This window comes from Pleurodeles waltl, chromosome 9 (genome assembly GCF_031143425.1).
Source record: "Pleurodeles waltl isolate 20211129_DDA chromosome 9, aPleWal1.hap1.20221129, whole genome shotgun sequence".
NCBI classification, from domain to species: domain Eukaryota; kingdom Metazoa; phylum Chordata; class Amphibia; order Caudata; family Salamandridae; genus Pleurodeles; species Pleurodeles waltl.
In genome coordinates, this window is record NC_090448.1 from 700,090,968 (window position 1) to 700,116,580 (window position 25,613).

Below are 25,613 nucleotides of genomic sequence, written 5' to 3' on the forward strand. Positions count from 1 at the left end.
ATGACAAATGATTGACAGACTGATTTGCTGAACTCTGCTACTCACGCTGACATATACACCTTTGATTCATATGCTGGTTTATGCTGATGCGTTAGAATGTATTTTGTCTCAAGTTTTGATTAGATTATGTTATTGGTGGTCACTAATGAATTAATCTTGATTTGATTTGAATAAAGTTTAAATTAATCTCATGACTTAGTATTGTAACTGAAATTTCATGGTGTGATGCTAATAGCTGCTGATTAATGATTTGCTTAAAGGTTATTGATTTGTGTATTGATTATTGATGGCATTAGTTACACAGTAACTAGGATACTCCATGCGAATCAAAAAGTTCACTGACCTATACACGCCCCATTATAAGTTTACTTATTAAGTACCAGGCACACTAGCAGTTTTTGGTAGCAGCTTGATAGTTAGCCTCCTTGGAGAACTAGTTATGTGGTGACTGATGGTTATGGTGGTAGTTTTGAGTTAAGGTTAGTCGTTCATCATAATTATTTTGATTTTGATTTTATTTTTCGTAATGGCAATGGTAGCAAGAATGATGTCCCCTTAAGCCCAGAAATAACTTTCCCAGGTCCTGGATCCTGTTAGTAAAGTTGGGTATGTTCTCGGCGTTCTAGTGATAGAGTGAAAGTGATAAGTTGCACTTGCAGAGGCTTATGCAAATCGCAGGTGAATTGTGACGTATGTGAGGGAAAGTAGGGAGTCTGCGTACTCCAGGTAAAGTTTAGTAGAAGTATGCGTACTCCGCAGTATGAGAGTAGGGAAGTCGTGGAACTTCACAAGTGTGTGGCGCTTTGTGCTAAAAAATTGTCCACGTGGTGGTTGATGATGTACGGACCTTGCGTGGTCTAAGACACCGGAGTATATTGACAAGTGTAGGAGACACTTGGTTAAATGTTGTAATCTGTCTGGTTTAGTAGGTTGATCAGGCATGGTCAACAAGTCGGTGTGTGTGTTAAGCGGGCAAGAGAAAATTTCGACTGAGATTTGGCGAGTCCTGTGTGTACCAGGACAGACCCATTGATCAGTTGAGAGTGAAATTTGGGGGTCAAATTTTGCTTGCGGATGTGGGACACTGAGAAAGAGGAATAGCTGCATGAGCGAAAGGGCCATCAGTGAAAATCCGTAAGGTCTCTGAAGCGATTGTGTACCTTCCTGTAGTAAACCAGCAGATTTGTTTTTGGTTATTGGTTTTTGGTTAGTGCTCGCAATAATTTGCATTAGTTTTCTATGAATTGGAGTTTAGGAGGACAAGCCGCAAGACTTTGCCAGCCGCAGTGTGTGTGTGACGTCAGAGTGAGCAGCGCAGGGATAGGTTGGTTAGGGAGAAGAGTCAAGAGTGGATTGGCAGCCATACGTGAGAGGCAATTGGTTGAGAAAGCGAGTGAAGGGAATCTTGGGAGTAAAGGTCATTTCCTGATTTGATTCGAATACACAAAAGATAGAAAAGATGACGTTTTTCAAGTCATTTAAGAGTGTCATGAAGGGTGATACATACATTAAGGCAACAGTGGGGGAGCCTACCCCACCAGAAAATTCTCCGGCCTATATTGTGATGGAGGAGCGAGGTGTCGCACCATGTCTTTGGTTAAAGCAGTGGTGCAAATTGACAGAGAAACAGGGAGCTTTGGCGTTTCCAGGGCATGGAACGTTTACTTTGAGAATTTTGTATCAGTTATGGACGACATTATCTGAGACAAAGCCTCTTTCGAGACCAGCACAGTTTGAGGCCTTAGCAATTTGGGAACTCGTAGCGAGACAGCAGCAAGAAATCAAATTTCAGAGGAGAAGAAGGAAGGTAGAGAAATCCCTAGCAGAGGCAAGATGGGATTGGGAACAGAGGAGGTGGAGAACAGCGACATTGCAGGATGTTAAGTTGTTTCCTGCTATCACAGAGGAAGATGATGCAGAAGGGAAAGAGAAGACTAGCAAAAGTGGCAAGAGTTTGTCAGGGAGTCGAAAGAAGAAAAAGTCTTACGTAGCAGAAGAAGATTCAGATGTCAAGGATCTTATTACTCAGATGCTGAGGGACCGGCCTCCACCATATGCGGTGCATGAAGGGGGTCCAAGTACTAGTACAGCTCTAACTGCCCCAAAACAAGTGTCGGGGACAGCGGGATCAGTGCAAACAGACAAGGGACAGATACAAGGGGTAGTGCAGAGTACTCCCAATGCAGTGACTACTTCGGTAGTCCAAGCGCAGATGCATCCACCACCGGTACAAATAATTTATCCAGAGATACCAATCCTTGAGACAACTTCAAACTTAGTGGTTCCTATGGAGCAAGTGGTTCCGAAGCCAATGTTAGTACAGACCCAGCCGACTCCAATGTTGATCTCTCACTCACAACCACAGGGTCTGCCGAAGTTTACACTGATGACAGGGACACAGTCAGATGTGACTCCAGTGATGAATCAGAGCATGGGAGTTCCTCTACACAGAATGCGGGTATCAGAGCGGCACCAGATGCAATATCGCTACCGATTACTGTTGGTCCAGCGGTAATATTGTTTGCGCAGAAGAAACAGATTACAGGAGAACAGGGTGAAATGTCACAGAGCCTCGTGAGGAGGGGGGTGAGAGAGAATGTACAGGTATTTTGGTCTATAGGGCAGACCTTTGACGGATCTAGGCCATTAATGGACCTTAGTCCACTGTTGCGCTTCCAGATGCCGCAAATGGCCCGAGTGTGAGTCAGAGCTTGAAGCTTTTGACAACGCAAACTCCAGGTGCAGTGGTACAACAGATGCCATTGCCGAACGTAAGTAATGTTTCATTACAAGGATTGACAGCACAGCAGTTACATGAGTGGTTGGACAGTTTGAATACTCCACAGAATACATTGAATACATTTGTGAATGACAAATGAAGAGCAGATTGATCGTGTGAGGCTGGCTACAGAAATAACTGAACTAGTTGAGGGATCAATGGGAGTGAATAGGTTAGAATACTATACCGAAGAAGAGCTGAGATACTTATGCCCAAGAATCACAAGAGAAGTGGGCAAGATACATTAGAGGTTGGCAGATTTAGAAGAGAAACATGACATAGAAATTGGGAAAACAAAGCATCTGAAAAGGAGTTACAGGTTAGATTTTGAAGCAAAGGATTTTGAACACATGAGATTAGCTGGGCTGAAAGCACATCTTAAAGAACTACTGCAGAGTGCTCAGATTTGGGGAGCATTAGAAAAGTGGGAGGGCAGATGGGCAAAGAAGAAGGATAAACGGAAACGAGATTCGCAAGAAGGGTCTGAAAGTGTGCAGAAAGAAAAGGATTCTGTGAAAATTCTACCGATGAGGGAAATTCCAGGAGGGCAGTTTGTTCATGTTACTTGGCACAGGAGTGATATTTTGTCATTCACAAATGATTATCCAAAGCTGAGGGTGAAACCGGTTGAATGGTATCAGCAAACAGATAGATTTGTGAAGATTTCGAAATGTCTGTGGGAAGACCTGAATACTCTATTGGAGATAGTGGTGCCAGCGGATTTGTGGGTTGAATGCAAGAGGGCAGTAGATTGGCCCACTAGTGACCAGAAAGGGATAGGGTTGCAGGTGCGCCCTCACCCGAAGTGATGAAACATTATTATTAGGTGATTGAGTTCCTGAAAATTAGAATCTTGCCTAAAAAATATTGACTGGCAGAGAATTGACAGTACAGTACAGGAAGTAAAGGAGTTGATACATACATACTATGAAAGATTGTTAAAGGCATTCAAGGAGTGCAGTGGTAAGGAAGCGATTGATCCGAAAGACATGTTGCACTTTGTGTTTAGGTTTGTGGAAGGACTAAGACCTGAAATAGGTCAGATGATTAAGAGTCACTTGATTTGTTGGCAAGCAAAGCCGACTGATGAGGTGTTGCAGTATGTGAAAAACTGTAGTGACGAGATTGAGTTGAAGCAGAAAAAGTTGAAGGAAAAAGCGATGGTGATGCAGATTAAGGCAGCTCAAACAGGAGTGCAGGGAGCTTTTGTGCAGCAGATACCGCAGCAGCAGGGAACTATTATGTTCCAACCTCAGGTGAGAGGTAGAGGACGTGGAGTCAATATGAATCTCAGGTTGCTTTGAGTACTGTATTGGTTCAGAATGATGTGCAAGGGATGAAGAAGATGTTAATGTGTCATCTTTGTGGAAACGTGGGACACTGGAAGAGGGAGTGTCCGATGATGGTGCAGGATGGTGTTGTTCAGCAAAGTGGTGATGTCAATACCTTTCAGACTGTAAAAGTCCCAAGAATGAGAGAACTTATTCTAAATTTTCAGAATAACATGAATCAAGTGCAGAATTTCCACCCAAGCAGCAGGTGCAAATGCCTCGTGCACAAATGACACAAATGACACAGTTGCAACCAATGCAGCAGCAGGTTCCTATGGTACCTAGACAGCAAATGCAGATACCTCAAGCCCCGATGGAACAGCAACAGGTGATGCTTACTAAGCAGGTCACAGGTCAGAGACAAGATAGAAGTAGTGACACAGTGCACCAATTCCCATTACATAGCAAGAATGAAACAAATGGTGAATGGATCTGTGATAGTTCGGATGAGGAGCCATGTATGCTTCCAGCCTCATTAGAAGAAGATCAACGAGGACCCTTTGTAAGAGGAAAGGTGATGGGTCATAAGGTCTCATTTCTAGTGGACACAGGAGCTACACGCTCTACAATGAGAAGTGCAGAAGTTCCGAACTTACCTCTTTCAGGAAGAACAGTTCAGGTTGTAGGGGTAGCGAATAGGCAATTGATAAATTCGATCACAGATCCAATACAGGTTGAGATTGGCAACCTCCAGGGACTGCACACGTTTGTTGTCTGTGATTCAAGTCCAGTATCACTATTGGGAAGGGACTTATTGTGCAAGGCCAGATATTCAATTAATTGTTCAGTTGCTGGAATAGAGGTCCAGAAGAATAGTGATGATGAGGAAGAACAAACTCCAGAAATTGAGAATGAAACCACTAGTGAAGAGTACCCGCTGACTAAATTGTTCCCGATGTTTACTGTGAAAGAATTGCATGCAGACTTGCAGGGAACAGTGCAGGAGAATGTGTGGGACCTGACAGGTAGAGAAGTGGGTTTAATCAAGGGAGTGGAACCAATTAAGATCACTTTGAAGCCGAATGTAGTGTTTACGCAGCTTCCACAGTATAATATGGCACAAGATGTTCTGATGAAAGTGGCAGAGATAACTGGAGATTTCCTGAAACAAGGGGTTTTGAAAGAAGTGCTGAGTAGTCCATGTAATTCACCGATAATGGGCTTGAAAAAGCCTTGTGGGAAGGTGCGAATTGTGCAAGAGTTGCGAAAAGTGAATGACATGGTGGTCAAGTGTTGTCCTGTGGTGCCAAATAATATTTCAGATTCCATGCAATGCAGAATGGTTCACAGTGGTTGATCTGTAACAAGCTTTTTTTTCTGTGCCTCTTCATGAGGATAGTCAGTTTCTCTTTAGTTTCCAATTCCTAGACAGAGACTACAGCTGGTGCAGGCTTCCTCAAGGGTACACAGAGTCACCATCTTTGTTCAATCAGATTTTGAAAAATAATTTGGAGTCATTGGAACTACCGGTCCAATCGACTTTGGTGCAGTACATTGATGACTTACTGATTGCATCCAAAACGAGGGACGAGTGTAAGTACGACTTGATTGCCCTGTTGAACCATTTGGGAAAATTTGGACATAAGGTGTCACCTTTGAAATTGCAGTATTGTCAGAAGTCAGTGAAATATTTGGGACACCAAATTAAGAAAGGGTCGAGGAGGATTTCCAGGGAAAGAATTACAATGATATTGCAGAGCAGTCCCCCGACTTCACAGAGAGATATCAGAATGTTTCTGGGAATGGTAGGTTATTGTCATCAGTGGATTCCAAATTTTGCTGAGATTGCCAAACCATTGCAGCAGCTGATACATAAGGATGATACAGATCCCATTACAATAGACCAGGACCAGACGAAAGCGTTTACTGAGTTGAGAGAGAGCTTGTGCAGAGCTCCAGCGTTGGGAATGCCTGATTACACAAAGCCAAAACAACAAGTGATGAACGGAATGCTGAACATTGTCAGACACTCACCCCCAGTCACAGATCTGGGTTTAATCCATCGTTTTTTTGCTCACCATGCCACCCCAGTTTGGACCCAGCCATATGCAAATCAGTCTTGACCCTGTTCCTCATGGGAACAGTCCAGCCCGAACTGCCAAGCCAGGTCCTCACTGGACCGGAAACAAGCATCCTGGGACCGGTTTCGGGGTTTCACCCCTCATCAGCCAGGCTAGCTTGAATCCAGTGGCATGGGAAGCACGGGACCCACGTCTGGGTATACCCTTCCCACTTAGGGCAACAAAGCAAAAACAACAAGTGATGAACGGAATGCTGAACATTGTCAGACACTCACCCCCAGTCACAGATCTGGGTTTAATCCATCGTTTTTTTGCTCACCATGCCACCCCAGTTTGGACCCAGCCATATGCAAATCAGTCTTGACCCTGTTCCTCATGGGAACAGTCCAGCCCGAACTGCCAAGCCAGGTCCTCACTGGACCGGAAACAAGCATCCTGGGACCGGTTTCGGGGTTTCACCCCTCATCAGCCAGGCTAGCTTGAATCCAGTGGCATGGGAAGCACGGGACCCACGTCTGGGTATACCCTTCCCACTTAGGGCAACAAAGCAAAAACAACAAGTGATGAACGGAATGCTGAACATTGTCAGACACTCACCCCCAGTCACAGATCTGGGTTTAATCCATCGTTTTTTTGCTCACCATGCCACCCCAGTTTGGACCCAGCCATATGCAAATCAGTCTTGACCCTGTTCCTCATGGGAACAGTCCAGCCCGAACTGCCAAGCCAGGTCCTCACTGGACCGGAAACAAGCATCCTGGGACCGGTTTCGGGGTTTCACCCCTCATCAGCCAGGCTAGCTTGAATCCAGTGGCATGGGAAGCACGGGACCCACGTCTGGGTATACCCTTCCCACTTAGGGCAACAAAGCAAAAACAACAAGTGATGAACGGAATGCTGAACATTGTCAGACACTCACCCCCAGTCACAGATCTGGGTTTAATCCATCGTTTTTTTGCTCACCATGCCACCCCAGTTTGGACCCAGCCATATGCAAATCAGTCTTGACCCTGTTCCTCATGGGAACAGTCCAGCCCGAACTGCCAAGCCAGGTCCTCACTGGACCGGAAACAAGCATCCTGGGACCGGTTTCGGGGTTTCACCCCTCATCAGCCAGGCTAGCTTGAATCCAGTGGCATGGGAAGCACGGGACCCACGTCTGGGTATACCCTTCCCACTTAGGGCAACAAAGCAAAAACAACAAGTGATGAACGGAATGCTGAACATTGTCAGACACTCACCCCCAGTCACAGATCTGGGTTTAATCCATCGTTTTTTTGCTCACCATGCCACCCCAGTTTGGACCCAGCCATATGCAAATCAGTCTTGACCCTGTTCCTCATGGGAACAGTCCAGCCCGAACTGCCAAGCCAGGTCCTCACTGGACCGGAAACAAGCATCCTGGGACCGGTTTCGGGGTTTCACCCCTCATCAGCCAGGCTAGCTTGAATCCAGTGGCATGGGAAGCACGGGACCCACGTCTGGGTATACCCTTCCCACTTAGGGCAACAAAGCAAAAACAACAAGTGATGAACGGAATGCTGAACATTGTCAGACACTCACCCCCAGTCACAGATCTGGGTTTAATCCATCGTTTTTTTGCTCACCATGCCACCCCAGTTTGGACCCAGCCATATGCAAATCAGTCTTGACCCTGTTCCTCATGGGAACAGTCCAGCCCGAACTGCCAAGCCAGGTCCTCACTGGACCGGAAACAAGCATCCTGGGACCGGTTTCGGGGTTTCACCCCTCATCAGCCAGGCTAGCTTGAATCCAGTGGCATGGGAAGCACGGGACCCACGTCTGGGTATACCCTTCCCACTTAGGGCAACAAAGCAAAAACAACAAGTGATGAACGGAATGCTGAACATTGTCAGACACTCACCCCCAGTCACAGATCTGGGTTTAATCCATCGTTTTTTTGCTCACCATGCCACCCCAGTTTGGACCCAGCCATATGCAAATCAGTCTTGACCCTGTTCCTCATGGGAACAGTCCAGCCCGAACTGCCAAGCCAGGTCCTCACTGGACCGGAAACAAGCATCCTGGGACCGGTTTCGGGGTTTCACCCCTCATCAGCCAGGCTAGCTTGAATCCAGTGGCATGGGAAGCACGGGACCCACGTCTGGGTATACCCTTCCCACTTAGGGCAACAAAGCAAAAACAACAAGTGATGAACGGAATGCTGAACATTGTCAGACACTCACCCCCAGTCACAGATCTGGGTTTAATCCATCGTTTTTTTGCTCACCATGCCACCCCAGTTTGGACCCAGCCATATGCAAATCAGTCTTGACCCTGTTCCTCATGGGAACAGTCCAGCCCGAACTGCCAAGCCAGGTCCTCACTGGACCGGAAACAAGCATCCTGGGACCGGTTTCGGGGTTTCACCCCTCATCAGCCAGGCTAGCTTGAATCCAGTGGCATGGGAAGCACGGGACCCACGTCTGGGTATACCCTTCCCACTTAGGGCAACAAAGCAAAAACAACAAGTGATGAACGGAATGCTGAACATTGTCAGACACTCACCCCCAGTCACAGATCTGGGTTTAATCCATCGTTTTGTCATGAATGTGATGCTTGTTCTTTGTCTGTCTTGACACAGGTTCATGGAGGTTCTTATCGCCCAGTAGCCTATTTTTCAGCTACCTTGCACCTAGTTGCAGCGGCCTTACCGGGTTGTCTGTGTGCAGTTGCCGCTGTTGGTCAAAGCCTTTCACAATGTGAGGGAGTACTGATGGCATACCCTCTGACGGTAGTGACACCTCACTGGGTTGAGATCTTACTGACAAGGAACAAAACACAGTATTTGACTGGTGCCAGACTAACAAGGTATGAGACGAGCATTCTAGGTGCTCCAAATGTAACCTTGAAAAGATGTACTGTGCTGAACCCGGTAACATTACTTCCAAGTGATACTGTTGAAATTGAAAAAGAAGAACACATTGAGCATGATTGTCTTGAGGTAACAGAGTTGTGCACAAAACCAAGACCTGATATCAGAGATACACGATTGGAAGAAAATGACAAAATTGTCTTTGTTGATGGTTCATGTTCAGAGATGGTACAGGAATATTGAGAGCAGGATATGCCGTGTGCACAATTACAGGTACTATAGAAGCTTATTAGCTTCGAGGTGTATATTCTGCACAAGTAGCAGAATTTGTAGCTCTTACTAGAGTGTGCCATGTATCAGCCAGATTGAGAGTTAGTATCTACAAGGATAGCCAATATGGGTTCGGAATTATTCATGACTTTGGTCACTTGTAGTCGCAAAGGGGTTTCCTGACCTCTACTGGTTCACCAGTAAGAAATGGTGTCAGAATAAAGGAATTGCTGTATGCAATACAGTTGCCTGAAGAAATTGCTGTGGTGAAATGCAGTGCACATCTAAAGTCACAGGATTACGTATCACTGGGAAATGGATATGCAGATCAAGTCGCAAGGTTTTGCTCATTGAACTGTATATTGTTCAAAGACAAGTGGGAACTGATGTCGGAAGAAGATAACACATGTACAAGTTTTGCATTGAGAGTGATCGATACTCAAGAAGAGTTGAAAGCCTTACAGAGTAATGTTGACAAGGAAGAGAAACGACTTTGGTCCAAATTAAAATGTTTTCAAAGGCCTGATGAGATATGAGTTTCCGAAGAATGTCAGATGGTCTTGCCAGATAGTTTGCTGTCACAAATGGCCAGGTATTACCATGGTCAGGCACACATTGGGAGGGATGCTATGGTTCGTTTGGTCAAAAGTGACTGGTTCACTCCCAAGTTTAGGCAGGCAACAGAAGCAGTATGGCATCGCTGTATCATTTGCCAACAACTAATGTGGGAAAAGGGACAGTGGTGAATTTGAGCCACATAGAAAGAGCAGGGGGTCCAATCAGCAGAATGCAGCTAGATTTCATTGAGATGCCTGCGTGTGGGGGTCCGAAGTATGTGTTGGTGATTGTGTGCATTTTTAGTCACTGGATTGAGGCATACCCCACAAGAAGAAATGATAGTCTCACAGTAGCGAAATTGTTGCTTAGAGAGTTAATACAACGTTTCGGTTTCCCGATCTCTTTAGAATCAGAGAGGGGAACTCACTTCAATAACGAGGTGATTAAACTTTTGTGTGCAGCACTAAACATTGAGCAGAAGTTGCATTGTAGCTATCGCCCTGAAACATCAGGACTAGTGGAACAGATGAATAGTACCTTGAAATCAAGAATTGCTAAAATGTGTGCAGCTACGAATCTGAAATGGCCAGATGCATTTCCTTTGGTGTTGATGTCAATGAAAAATAGACCTGATAGGAAGACAGGGCTGTTGCCCCACAAAATCCTTATGGGCAGAGCAAGGAGATTGCCAGCAGTTCCAGTCAATGCAATTGTAAATATTACAGATGATATGGTGTTGGACTACTGCCAGGGTCTGGCTGATTTTGTTCGCTCTTTCTCTCAGCAGGTGGAGGCCACTACCCTGCCACCCATACACGATCCAGGGCACAATCTGAGAGCCGACGACTGGGTCGTTGTTCGAAAACATGTTCGCAAGACGTGTTTGGAGCCACGCTGGAGAGGGCTGTACCAGGTGGTTCTAACAACTACGACAGCTGTGAAGTGCACAGGACTCCCGAACTAGATTCACACAAGTCATACGAAGAAAGTGGAATGTCCAGTGGATCATGAAGAAGTGTTGTTGAGAGCACCAACAACGGTGAAACAGGTTGCCGTACCTGAACCAGAAAAAGAACAGAGAGCCTAAAATTGAACAAGAGCTTGTGGAAGATGGTTCTATTACCTTTGTAAGAGACAGAACTGAAGAATCACAGGAGGGTGCGGTAGAGTCGATCTCAACGGATACAGCAGGAGAGTCTAGCTCAGTAGGGGTTCTCCCAGAAGCAGACGGTGCTGAAAAGCGAACATAGCAAGTGCCAGACCAAGAAGGGGAAAGAGTTGAGACGGATCGAAGTCAAAGTGATCCAACTCCTCTTGAGCCTGTTGCAGGTCCATCAAGAGAGAACACAATAGAGAAGGAGAAGGAAAAGAGTCCAATACTGACACTAATACTGACAGAAGGATCAAGAAAAGGAGATAATTGGCCTGAGTCGCAAGTTGAGAAAAGGAAGGATTTGGTCATAAAAGAAACAATAGAGGACGAAGTAGATACTACGAGAAAAGAAGAACTAAGTGAAGGAGAACTAAGTGGTGATCGAAAATTGAAAAAAAGAGAATAGCAAGTCAGTGATACACAGGTCCTGAATGGGCAGATGCAACTACTAATGAATGGCACATGAATGTATGTCTTTTTCTTTTGATAGAGAGGTTCCGAGTCAGTGTTGAGACCTGAAGGTGAACAAGGAGCCGAATTGTCAAATCAATCTGAAATATCTTGAGAAAAAGAGACTGTTGAAAATAAACTGGAAGAGACATTGATAACTTGAATTGACATTAAAAACCGGATGTGACAAGCTGTTAATCAGTTTGACAGAGGAAAGGGGTTCCTGGATGCGAGACTGAAATTGCGAGAAAATAAAAAAAAATTATAAGAATTACTTGGGCTTTCTGATTCTTTACAGATCATGGCTGAGTTAAATATTCAATTTAGGAGTGCTAGGCGCTGTAAATATATGGGCGTTGGATTGGTGATTGTGTGTGAAATTTTGTTTATAGTGGTGATTGTGGGAATGTCTGTTCTTGATGTGAAAGGAGCCAATCGTACTTCTGAGACTACTACACTAATGGCTTTGGAAAGGTTTAAGTTAGATGAGAAATATTTGCATGACTATACTAATGCTCAAGGAGAGCTTTCTTCTAATGTTTTCTATTGCTTGTTAAGTGAATATGTTTAGACATTGAATGCAAGGGATTGCCTTGTGTGTACGCAGATTCCTTTATCAGTAGAGGAAGCAGTTACGTACCACTGTCTTCCACTAACATATGGAATAGGCTGGAGTCTACTACTAACAAGGTTCTACAACCAAGAGCACATACAATATTTTTACTCCAATTATGATATGGTGTTTTCGTTTGTTCCTATTATTAGGTATCCAGAGTAGAGTAGCTAAAGATCATGATATAGTATTGGTTAGAGGATTCTTTGAGCTTACCCTAACTTTTGGGACTGCATAAGTGCACAAAAATAACCTTACATGCTTGCTTACACCTTTAGAGAAGAGCTTCATAGGGTATGCTGATGATAAGAGAAAGGCATTAAAGGAGAAGTTAGAAAAAGGGTTAAGGAAAAGAACTTATAAAAATGATTATGCTTACACTGCAATTAAAACACAAGGGAAATTAGCACCAGATGCATTACACGTAGGGAAGCTTTGTATATACAGGCCAAAATCACGCACTGACACTTTATTTGTGGGTACGAGTGAATGTAGGCATGTCTTTTTGTTTCAGAGTAAGTGGACTTTTATGTTGAATGGTCAGGACCCTGCAATTCCAGGTATCTACTATATTTGTGGACTTAATGCTTATTACCGTCTTCCAAGAGGATGGTATGGGACATGTTATTTGGGGATAGTTTTCCCAAAGATTTATCAGATAGATGACTAGAAAACATTTCTGAAATTGACTAAATTAAATTTTTAGCGACAGAGGAGGGAATCCTCTTCTGCAGTTGTGGGAAATATATTTCGTGCAGTGATTCCTTCACTGGGAGTCATCCTGAACTCGATCAAGATATGAAAGTTGTCTACTATTGTGGATAACATGTTGACAAATTTTACAGGGGCAATACTTCTAATAGGTACTGAATTGGCTGCGGGTAGAGCTATGACTCTTCAAAATTGTCTTGCTTTAGACATCCTTTTAGCAAAGGACGGCTTTGTGAATTTGATAAAATGCCGTGACAAAGGGGAAAACTTTAGAATGGATGACTCAGTCATTGGGCTCATGCTCTTGAGAGCCAGATGCTATGCTGATCGATTGTTGACCTGAAGTGGAAGACTGATTTTGTTGCTGATCCACACCGTGGATAGGTAGCTATGACAATGTGACTGAATTACTTGTGTGCCTTTCCTTTCTAGGTACCAACTGCGCTGTTCAAATAGTTTTTCTCTTAGCTAGATGTTTTTCCAAATTCGTATTCTAAACTGTTTTTGCATTAAATCCCACATGCTAATGCTAATCTGGGTTAGATGAGGTTCCTATTCTAAGACCTTGACATATACAGTGACAAATGATTGATGGACTGATTAGCTGAACTCTGCTACTCATGCTGATGTATTCACCTTTGATTCATATGCCCGTTTATGCTGATGCATTTGTCTCAAGTTTTGATTAGATTATGTTATTGGTGGCCACTAATGAATTAATCTTGATTTGATTTGAATAAAGTTTAAATTAATCTCATGATTTAGTATTGTAACTAATAGGGAATAAAATTGCTAAATTGTATTGAGTTGTGGTTATTCATGACTGGTATGATATTCCGCAGATGTAGGCCAATTGAACTGCTATTTGTATTTTTGTGAGATGTTTTGTATATTTGCCTACTGTCTGATTGAAAATTAAAATTAAAATCACAATAAAATATGGTTTAAAAAAAACAAAAAACAATAGAGCAACATCTATCCGCCCACTGAAAATCACCTTTACAAGGATTTTACTTTTACAATTTATCTATTTATTTATTTGGTATTTTGTAAGCAGCCATTAATGTCGTCCTACAGCCTCTAAAGTGAGTGAAGCAAATAGGAGTCCCCTACGCTTAGACAAACAAGGTTTGAGTCCAACTGGGTATGAGCTGAATCACACAAATTTGGTATTAATGTTGTCATTGCCAGAAATGCACCTGCTCTGCTTGAGTGGTGCTTAAGATGGTTAACTTATATGTGGCTTTTATCAAGTATCTCAAGGTCATGTGTGAGGGAGATACACTTTAAGAGGTGAGTAATCTTATAGGCTGGTCCAGCTTATATATCACGTCCATTTTAGCACTTGCGGAATCCCTTGTCATCTCTCCTGTTACATAGGCTTGCTTAGTGAACGTCTCAGGTTCAGGGGAGAACCTTCATTGGTGCCCAGGTATAATTTCATAATGGAGACTCGAGTGGGCGTGGCCATGGCACGGACCAAGATGCCTGCCTAGTTGTGAAGCTCCTGGGGACCGATGCCCCTAATCGCTAGGTTTTCAGTGTTTTCCTACATTGCAGCCCATCTTGCCTGAGTGGAACGGCGCCCAGAATGCTGGTGAGCGGGTCTGAACCCTTTGATCAAGGGAAAGGGCTGCTGCTGACTCCTGCGATGTTACTGGCACAAGCGGCCTGGCACAGACCTCGGCGGCCCCATGGCAACATGTATTGTGGGTGAGCCTGAGGTTGGGGCTGCAGAGCCTCGCTTGTTTGCCCCACTGATCATCACCCTACATAGGCTGAGCAGAGACCTGACTGCATTTCTGCACTTAATAGGGCTGATGGAGGGACTTCTGGCCCATCCGGACATTGGTGACACATGTCCTGCACTGGAGAGTGCCTTCACCACCCGTCGCCAATATCTGGTAAGCAGTAGAGCAAGGCCCCAGCATAATCCCCCAGCTTGGGCCTCAATGGATGCAGGAATGCCCTTCCACTGCTGTCTATCTATGATGGGGGCTGTGGAAGTGCCCCCTGGCTGGGCTACCCCCCATCAGACCCAGGGGTTTCTCACAGAATTGCTACGTGGCTCTCTCCCTGAGATACACTGCGGCCAGGGGCTGAGTGAAGGTTGCACAGTGATCAATCATCTTCTGATGGGAGGTGATCTCTCCCTCACCAGAAGCTTGAGTACTCTTGGCACCCCCATGGATGGTGATTTGGATGGATTAATTCCTGCGCTGGATGGTGAGGATACCCTGTATTGGAAGACTGTAGTGAAGGCCGGTTCACCTCCAACCCCCCCAACATCATCCTCCCCTGGCCTCCTTAACACTGAGGCTCCAGAGACAGCCCTACATACATCCTACCTCTACGATACATTGGGGCTCATCATCACTCTGATACTACCGCAAAAATTGACCACTGCTGAACGCTTGCATAGTTCAAGACAGTTCTCTGCCTCATTCCCCCCCCTTTCCCTCCCTCTCTTGGCATGAACAGGGGGCAATAATGGAGTGCAGTGATCCAAAACAGAGGATACTCATGTTTGGCCAAGCCAAGACACCTCGGCGACAGCAATCCCATTTTGACACTGAAGTGGGCTCCACAGGAAACCCTGCGACGGGTCTTTCTGATGGTACGGTTGCAATAATGGCTGAACTTCGTGCAGACTTTGGCTCCATAGATGCCCACCGCAAGCCTCTGACCACTAGAATGGACTAAGTGCGGGGGCATCTTGACTGTCACTCCACAAGCCTTGATGGCCCCAAACGTGCATCAATAATCGTAACGGCGAAGTAGTGGCTCTCACTATGCTAAGTGGAAGGTTTGGGTGAGGGCAAGGGGACAAAATTGGTAAATATATAAACAGACGAAGATCTAAGGAGGGGGTGCAGTAGGGGTACGATGGTAGAAGAGGGCAGTGGTCTGATCTGCCTCTAATACATTTCAATAAGATGGATAAGGGCAAGTCTCCCAACGGCACCTGGGTGTATAACGGCTGGTTGTCCAATGATGTAGGAACTGAGGAAGTAATAGACAGACTGATGAGCTCAGTTTAATTCCACAATACAAATGATACAATAGACAACTGATCCTGTAAGTAATCAGGAGGAAGCTGTGAGAACGGACAGAGCGAAGAGTGTAGCTCTGGCAAATCAGTAGATTAGAAAAACTTTAAACAGGGTAGCAAGATGGCAGCTAGCCTTAGAACTTCGATCACCACATCATCATATGAAAACATATGCCATTAAGGGCAGGAGTCAAAGCACCAAAGCAGAGTAAAAAGGAAGGGTAGTCTAAACCAAGGTTTGCTGGACAACCCCGTCCCAAGCATTGCTAACTGACCATATGAGTACAACACTTGAGATGTGCAACAATGTACTGTGAGAGTCGATGGGGTCAATACCATCCACCTCACTTTCACACATCCACATTTCTCCCATCAACCACAGCACATTTTGTGTTTGAATTATGTAAGAAAATATGTCATAACTAAACAGTGTCTAGAAGTTTTATTGCTGCTGGAGTTCAAATAGCTTGCCCCCACTGCATTGTTCCAGGGAACCTCAAAAGGTAGCAACCTGAAAGAGAAATTGTTAGAGGAAGAAGATTGGATGTCATCTCTGCATGTGATTAGTCAAATTTCAACATACATAATGCTGTGATCATGAGTCTGACAGGAGATATGGATTTGTTTCTTGGGCCTTCCATTGTCTGTTTCTTTCTCTTTCAGTTTATATCTGGGTGACAACTTTAAGCCTGGTACTTTCATCTGGGATCAAGGTCGCCTAAGCTGGATAAGCTGGAGAGAGATCTGGTATAGTCGTGTCCTTCGTGGATGATTCCAGGGTGTCCAAACTGTCTGGATCATCAAAGTTCCTCTGTTTGCACTCAGTGGTTATCAACATGGTTGCTGATTCGAGGATACCATAGAGTATGTGCCCCTTTAGGAGGTGCTGCCTTAGAGACAGAACTTTCGTTATCAGGTTGTTAAGAAGAAAATGTTTTTTCATAATATTAATGGCCATCGTTTTTCACAGCCACAATCACTTATCTCACTTGTTGATGTCCCAAGAAAGAGGCCAGCGCCTGTTTAAGGGTGGCTTGAGTCACAGTTAGAGCCCAAATGCACCCTATGGGCCCTTTGGACTAAATAGCTATTTAAAAAGCTACGGGGCATCCAGTGAAGAATTTCAGAAAACCAAACATTCTTCTCTCTTACTTTTGTTCTCTAAATCAATGATTTTCCTGTGCAACCTACATAACTCTGAGCCCCAATCAGGGGTGTGGGCAATCTATTCCCCACGGCCATTAATCTTTTCTCTGTGGTCTCTAGCCACCTGTGAATGAAGGCTAAATCAGATCTCAACACTTGAACTTCTGAGGCCTTTTTGGTTACTACAGATTCCACTGGCCCTATGGTAAGGGTTTTCATCAAGCTGTGAAGTGTAACAATAGATGTTGCAGCAATGGAGGGGAGGATACAGATATTACTATTTTGGTCTTTTATTTACTGCCTTTCTATAAGCCTAGTTTTGGCTTAGACTTTAGTCAGAGGGAGTTAGGAAATATGGGTCATATGCAAAACAATGATTATTTGGTTGATCAAAAGAAGCCATTTTTCCCACAAATTGGTCTCACATTATTATATTAGCAGAAACCCTCAAATCCACCAATGTTCCCTATAGGTTTAGAGGAAAAAGGATGATTATCAGAATCTCCTGATGGGGGGACCCTACAGAGAGTGTGAGTTGTGCAGTGTTATTCTGCTGGAAAGTGGGTTATTGGTAAGGGCACGTAGGTACCACACAGCAATATGCCACAAATCCTCACTAGGTCCAGTCAAGGTCTCCATAAATTAATCCTTGCTCAACCCTTGGTAGCTTTTCCCATGAGTAGTTAGGCTTATCTTAGGAGACAGGTGTATAAAGCATTTAATATCAACAAAACAGTAAATAAGTAAAACACAACAAACAATAAAAATTAAACCAACTTATAAAAATAGAATTTATTTTTATCTTTAAAATGACCCATAACGACAAACAAAAGTGTGGAGGCCAGAGCCTGAAACGATTTCTGTAGGCCAGCTAGTGCACCGCAAATGCCCTCCAGGAACGCATTACTCTGCTGGACCTGGGTTGCCAGTTCCTGGATGGCATTCACAATGGTCGACTGACCCACACACATCGACCTCAAGAGGTCAATAGCCTCCTCACTGAGGGCAGCAGGGCTGATAGGGGCAGAGGTGCCTGCGGCAAAGGAGATGCCCACCCTCTTGGGTGAGCATGCACAGCCAACCGGATGGGGAGCTGCAGGAAAGGTAGTGGTAGAAAGGGGGTGGTGGACAAAGATGGTGCTGGGATGTCCCAGATGGGTCCGCCACCACCAGGGAGTGTCCACTGGAGGAGGATTCCGAAGATGATGTGCTGGATCCAGTCTCCTCCATGGCACTCCTCTCGCCCTCCGGGCCACTGAGTCCCTCGCTGTCGGTGGTATCAGCACTCCAGGTCGCGTGGCTGGCAGAATCTCACTCACCTGTGCCCTGTCTCCTTCACCTGCCAATGCTGATGCACACAAACAGAGAGGGAGAGATAGAGAGGGAGAGAGAGGGTCATCACATTCTTCACATACACACATTACAACATACACACCTATAGATATATATCTCCTGGCAAGGAAATCCCATATTGAAACCCACAGATCCTACATAATGTCAAAACATGTTCCTTCTGTCTACCCCATTTGTCATCTCTCTCATCAACATCATAATCCATGTAAGGGAGCACTACTGGAACATCCCATCAAATCACCTGTAACTCAAAATCAGAATGCTGATCATGCCCTGGCTAAAGCTGATATATCATACTTATCCAGCTCATAACTTTTCATATTCTACTATATCATGCCTAATCCGAATCTACACGTGCCCAGTGCATGAATATAAGTCATGTTCCATGCACGTAAAGACAACTCTCTTCACAAACGACACAGCTCCCCAATCACATGCCTAGCTGATCCCTCTGTACATTAATTACACAATGGCAACAATCTCTGATGAAGACATAACATGTGGCAGTCCCATAGTTGCTATCACATTTTCACATTCAAGGTCTGGAGAACAGCTATGTAAATACATGTACCAAACCTTAGAGGACTAGTTGCAGTCACTATTTACAGATATTCCCTATTACACCATAAATGCATGTACTGCTACTGTGGCCTGCCTAGCACACATGAGACTTCCACTGACAATTACAGAGAGCATAGTTACAACTACTAAACAATGGACAGCCTACTAATTACTAGGAGGTTATATTACACTCCACCTGACATGCAGATTCAGAGCCACGACAATACAACATGAGTACACCATCACTCACAGCATTCCTGGCATGTGGTTTCCACTAGGTAAGTCCAGACAGCACACATGTCCCACTGGAAATACATGTACACATGAGGTACACATGGACCTACATGACTACCACTGCACTGACAACATATACCATAACAACAACACCTGTATGAGAAATAGTAGTAAATCTAAACCATGACATCTTGAAATATGAGGTGAGCCAATACCAAAACCTGTCCTAACTGTCTACATCAGCTAGGCTAAGGGTAGAAATGGTTGTCCCACTCTACAAGATCTCCCCACAAATAACTATTGAGACATGAAGTAGGCAGCCAATACCATATGTTGGACTCTTATTGGTAGGGCATTGGCACATCTAGCATGAACATTGCACATTGTCATAGGGTAGGAGAGCCTAGCCACTTACCTCCTGTACAACAAAGGCATTAGAATACAAGTGATTTGTCCACGACAATGGAATGGAAATGCATGGTAAGGTTAAACAGACAAAATCAGACCCCAATAGATGGATGTCCTTTGTTACCACCTTCACATACCCCATCGTATAAATATAAAGGGACAATGGAGACACCTCCACAGAACCATTTGAACAGTCCAATACTGGCCATACCTATTGACTGTATGAGATACCAGCCCCACATGGCGTCGGTACATGTGCCACGACACAAGGTAACTAGGCCCTGTACCTAATATGTCAGGCCCTATGTAGCACATACAGCTGATCTGTACAAATGGAAGTGATCTGACACCTTAGAGCTACATTATTATATGATCTGATTAATGGACCTGTAAAGGCTAGATGGATAGGATGATACAGCAGCCTACAGACATATATATGTGGCTGGGTAGAGTCATACATGTGGCACTGTCAAATGTGCATCTCCACATGCAGTCATAGATATTCCTTGACACAGGTGATCTAAACATCCACATGCACAACCCTAAGGCCAGATCACCATCTTTTATTCAGGCAACTTGAATACTATGTATTTCCAGTAGTCAACATACATGTTGTAGCTACTACAGTGTCACAGCTGCTAAGTGTGACAGCAAACACTATACTCCCAGTGGAAAGTACATGGAGTTAGTCAGTATTTACCCCCTTGCGGCTGCTGTGCTGCCCTCAAACACCCGTCCATCTCAGGGTAGGCCACCATCAAGATGAGGGCTATTGAGGGGGGTGGGGTTCAGGGTCCCACAGGCACACCTCCCTCCTTGGGAGGCCATCCCCAGCTGGGAATCAGTGGTCTTCCGGCCCAGCGTCTCCGGTCCTCCCACCGCTTTCTGCAATGGGTGCTCTGTCAACTGTGGACCCCCAGGGCCTGCACTTGCTTGGCGATGGCACGCAAAATCCCCTTCTTCTAATGGGTGTTGACCTGCATGGATGACACAGATAAAAGGAGAAAGTCATGTACACATGCACCATACCAATAGGAGTGGTCAGTACACACCAGTCACAGCAAGTAGGCACACATACCCATTGTGTCTGCACACACGCCTTCACATTATGCCATCTGCATGCATCTACACCTTCACAAGTTCACATGCCCAGTTCAACATCACACAGGACACCTATCACATACAGCTAGGACATTGGACTCACCAGATCCTCTAGTGCCCCATATAGCTGTTCATATAGGGGTAGGAACTCCTCCACTAGCCTTTCAAGCTCTTCTGGGGTTAAGGCAGGGGCCCTATCACCTACAGGACGTGGCATGTTGGCTCCCAGAGGCAGTACACAGCAGCTCACGTTGTGGAGGTCTTGCTGGCAACAGTGTTAGGAGTCAAGTGAGCAATAGTGCAGAAGATGGTGGTCACGGCCGCCACGTACATGACCGTCACCGCCGGAGGACATCGCCATTGGCCCAAGTCCGCCAAAGGCAGCTATGTTTTTCAATGGCAAGTGACATGGCGGTTGCAACCGCCTACCGCCATGATGACTTCCGCCGGCAGACTTAGGTCACTTCCACGTGTCCAGTACCGTAGGTCAGGCGCCTGCCATTTTGGGCACATTTGATGGATTGAAGTGTTTATTAATCTGCGTCATTCACTTACTCCCCTAAAGTGCTGTATATCTGTATGTAGTGCCATCATGTTTGGGTCACATATTGTGCATATGTGAAGTAAAAGTTGTGTTGAGTGAGAAAATATAGTGATAGTTATGTACAAGTACTCAGAGGTCCTTAGTCCACAGAAAAATATAGATTGATTCCAAAACTATGTGTGATTAGTGCAGGACAGCTAAGTCTTACACACATATACTCTTAACAGTAGTTTCATATGTACAATCCTATTGTTATAGTTGCCAACGTGCACCTAGGGGAGTGTAATTGGATACAAATCTATGGGCTGTACTGTATATGTCAGAAGTGCTAGGCACCCTCTACAGATGTTAGGTGTGAGGAAATAAACAAAGTGTACATGTGTGCATACTGCTAAACTCATACTATTTGCACTTGTCTTCACATAGTTATCCTTCCATGAGGTGATTGACACAACCACTAGCGTACCGTCCACTAGTAGACCTGGACACCATCGAGGAAAGGCATGTCATCCCATCCAGACATAATCTTAATCGTCATACCATAATGGAGCATTGTACTCAATTAGAGCCAGCTCTGAATCCATTTCATTCGCAATCCCAATGGCATATCTCCCATTGTTCAAGTGTTGTCATTGCTACACTTCCTGGCCACAGGTTCCTTTCAGAATACAGTGGCTCCAACAGCACCGATGTCTCAGCCCATGTTCAGTCTGGTTTTGATGGATGTATTGTGTGCTTTGCTGAGACACCTGGACAACTAACTCAGGTTTCCCTACAGAGCAGATTTGGCCTATGTGAAGGAAGACTTTTATGAGATGGAACACATTCCTCATGTGGTAAGAGCCATCAATGGCAACCATGTAGCTTTGGTCCCTTCCACTGCCAATGAACAGGTGTATAGGAACAGGAAGAACTACCACTCAATCAGCACTCAGGTGGTATGTCTGGCAGACCAGTACATCTCACAAGTCACAGCTAAGTATCCAGGTTCTGTGTATGATTCCTACATCATGCGGATCAGCAATATCCCACAGCTAATGACACAACTCCACACAGAGGGGGCCTGGCTGGTTGGTAAGTTTCCATTGTAGTGTGTGTTTGTGATTTATGTCTCCTGTCATCACAATATAGCAAGTTCCACATACATGTTTGTGGTGTTCAACCACTGTGTTCACAGGTGACTGAGGCTATTCAAACCGTCCTTGGCTGTTGACACCAGTGAGGTACCCAACTAAGCCAGGGGAACTCTGTTACAGTGAGGCCCATGGGAGGACAAGGCGTGTAATAGAGCGAACATTTGGGCTACTGAAGGCAAGATTTAGGTGCCTAGACCAATCTGGAGGAGCCCTCCTCTACTCAACCCACAATGTATGCCAAATAATCGTTGCCTGCTGCATGCTCCACAATCTAGCCCTGAGACATCAGATACCATTGATAGCAGATGAAGGGGAGGCAGCTGGACCTGTGGCTGGAAATGCTGATATGGCAAGGGATGAAGAGCCAGAGGATGATGAAGCAGGGGACTCTAGGGCAGATCTCATCAATCAGTACTTCAACTGGCATGCAGGTAAGTGAAGTGGATCTTTAGTTGTGATGAAGGTGTACAACCAGAAGTAGATGGCTGCCATTACACCTCCTTTCTAGCTTCATCTGTTGGGGTGTAATAAGCTCCACTGCCTATGTGTGAGTTGTGGATGCAGACTGGCAGACTGTTATGTGTACAGGACAGATTGTTCTGCTTTTTCATGTATTGTTACAGCAGATGCTAACATACACTTCTGGTAAAGACTTCTCAGATGTTAGGTATGGTTCGTGCAATTTCCTATCCTCTTTTCCTTTCACTCACTGATTTAGCTAGAGATCCTGTTTGGCTCTGCAACCTAGTCTTGAGGTATTGTGTGTCAGTAGCCAATGGAAATTGCTGACGGACATGAGAGGTGTACCTGACAGATACCTGGTAATATGAGATTAATTTCAGTGGGGTGCTACCATGATAATTTTATCCTTCATAAAAGTGGGGTGGTAAATGCTTAGTCCAATGTTAAATGGTGTATACCGTGTCAGGTGAAGTTTCTGGCACGTGTGAGGTTGAATCGTGGCCTCTCGCTTCACAATGGGTGGAGTACTTTGTATGGCCATGGGACCTAGCTCTGTTTGTGTACTAACTTTGCAGTCCAAGGTGCATGTAACTGTATATTGACATAGGTGAGTGACAACCCTACAGGTATGTGGCCAATGTTAGTGTATGTTTTCAGTATTGGTTTCCTCTGTAATATTATTTGTGTGTTCCATGGGATATGTGACTCAGTAGCTATGGTATGGGTATGTGAAGAGCCTATATGTGGTGATACAGAGGGCCTATCTGTGTGCCCCAGCTTTGTAGATAGTTTACCATGCGCCTGACTTCTGTAACCTGTGTATGTGCTTTTTGTTACACCATTGCTTACATCCAGATGGTACTTCCTGTCATGCTCTGTTTCCTGAATGCAATACTGACTATTTGTAGGAAAGTATAATCTTTCTTGGCATTTTACCCCCAATTTCTGCCTGTTTGTCAGTGTGTTTTGCCTGTCTTACTGGGATCCTGCTAGCCAGGGCCTCAGTGCTCATAGTTTGTGGCCTATGTGTGTTGTCAATATGTTTAACTGTGTAACTAAAGTTCTGCTAACCAGAACTCCAGTGCTTATGCTCTCTCTACTTACCAAATTTGTCACTACACTTTAGTGACTCCATATTCCAATTCTGATTGGCACACTGGACCCCCCCTTGTACGCCCCTAGTATATGGTATCTAGGTACCCAGGGCATTGGGGATCCAAGAGATCCTTATGGGCTACAGCATTTCTTTAGCAACCCATAAGGAGCTCATACAAACCTTTCATCAAGACTGCCACTGCAGCCTGAGTGAAATAGTGCACACACTATTTCACAGCCATGTTCACCACACTAAGGTAACTTATAAGTCACCTACATGTCTAACCTTCATTTACTAAAGGCCCATGTTGTCCAGGGCCAATTCCTCGGACTTCGTGAGTGCGGGGATATCATTATAAGCATGCACTACATATGTCAATACATATATGTAGCTTCACAATGGTAACTCCAAATATGGCCATGTGAGGTGTCTAAGATCATGGAATTGTCCCCCATTCCAAATTTGGTATTGGGGGGGGGGGGGGCAATCCCATGCACCCTGGGGGCTCCACCAAGGACCCCCAGTATTGCCAAACCAGCTCTCTGAGGTTTCCACTGCAGCCCCAGCTGCTGCCACCTCACAAACAGGTATCTGCCCTCCTGGGGACTGAGCAGCTTAATCCCAGGAAGGCAGAACAATGCATTTCCTTTAGGAGAAGGGTGTTACACCCTCTCCCTTTGGAATAGGTGTTACAGGCTTGGGAGGGGTAGCCTCCCAGAGCCTCTGGAAATGCTTTGAAGGGCACAAACGGTGCCATCCTTCCATAATCAAGTCTACACTGGTTCAGGGACCCCCAGTCCCTGCTCTGGCACGAAACTGGAAAAAGGAAAGGGGAGTGACCACTCCCCTGTCCATCACCACTCCAGGGGTGGTGCCCAGAGCTCCTCCAGAGTGTCCATGGCATTAGCCATCTTGGATTCCAAGGTGTGGGGTCCCTCTGGAGACGTCTGAGTGGCCAGTGCCAGCAGGTGACGTCAGAGACCCCTCCTGATAAGTGCATCCCTGGGTAGGTACCCAGTTTCCCTCTCAGGGCTATTTAGGGTCTCTCCTTTGGGTGTTTCCTCAGATTTGGTTTGCAAGATTCCTCCAGGACTTCTCTGCATCCTCTGCTTCAGGTTCTGACCATCGGATCAACCGCAGACTGCTCCAGGAACTGCTGTAACTGCAACAAAGTATCCAGGACGACTCCTGTGACCTGCAACTTTAGCTCCAGCCAGCATTTACAACAGTTTCCAAGGTGTGCAAGCTCTGAGGACTGCCTGTCTTCACCCTGCACCAGAAGAACCGAAGGAATCTCCCGTGGAGTGACGGAGTCACTTCCCTGCTTCTGCAGGCACCCTTCTGTGACGACGACCGGTACTCTGGGACTCCTCTCCTGACGATGAGCTTGCTCCCTGGAACACAGGTGGTGGACTGAAGTGACCAAGACTGTCCAAAGGTCCAGCTGTACAAATTTGGTGGAGGTAATAGCTTGCCTCCCCGTGCTGTAACAGTACCACTGTGCACTGTGTCTTCTGCAACTCCTTGGGCTTCTGTACACTTCTTCCAAAAATCCTTCATGCATAGCTTAGCCCAGGTCCCCAGCAGTCCATCCTGCGACGCACAGCTCCCTGAGTTGTTCTCCAGTGGCGTGGGACCTTCCAGTGTAGTGCTGCGACGACCGCACTTTGCATATTCTGTGTCCCTGTGTTCTGGGACTCCCGTGGGTGCTGCCTGGTCTCCTGAGGGCTCTCTGAAGTGCTGAGAGCCCCCTCTGTCTCCTCAGTCTGAGTTGAGACTCCCAGGTACCTCATGAGCC

At 45.4% G+C, this 25,613-nt stretch overlaps 1 protein-coding gene across 1 annotated transcript in view; it reads right to left on the bottom strand.

The window, feature by feature from the left end:
* Window positions 1-10,721: 10,721 nt before the first annotated feature.
* The window catches only part of LOC138259732 (solute carrier family 22 member 6-like), a 457,910-nt gene continuing 443,018 nt past the window's right edge, over window positions 10,722-25,613 (bottom strand). Inside the window, exon 7 of the mRNA XM_069207625.1 lies at window positions 10,722-10,853. Within this exon, the coding sequence (XP_069063726.1) occupies window positions 10,722-10,853 (132 nt within the window). The remainder of the gene's footprint in view (window positions 10,854-25,613) is intronic.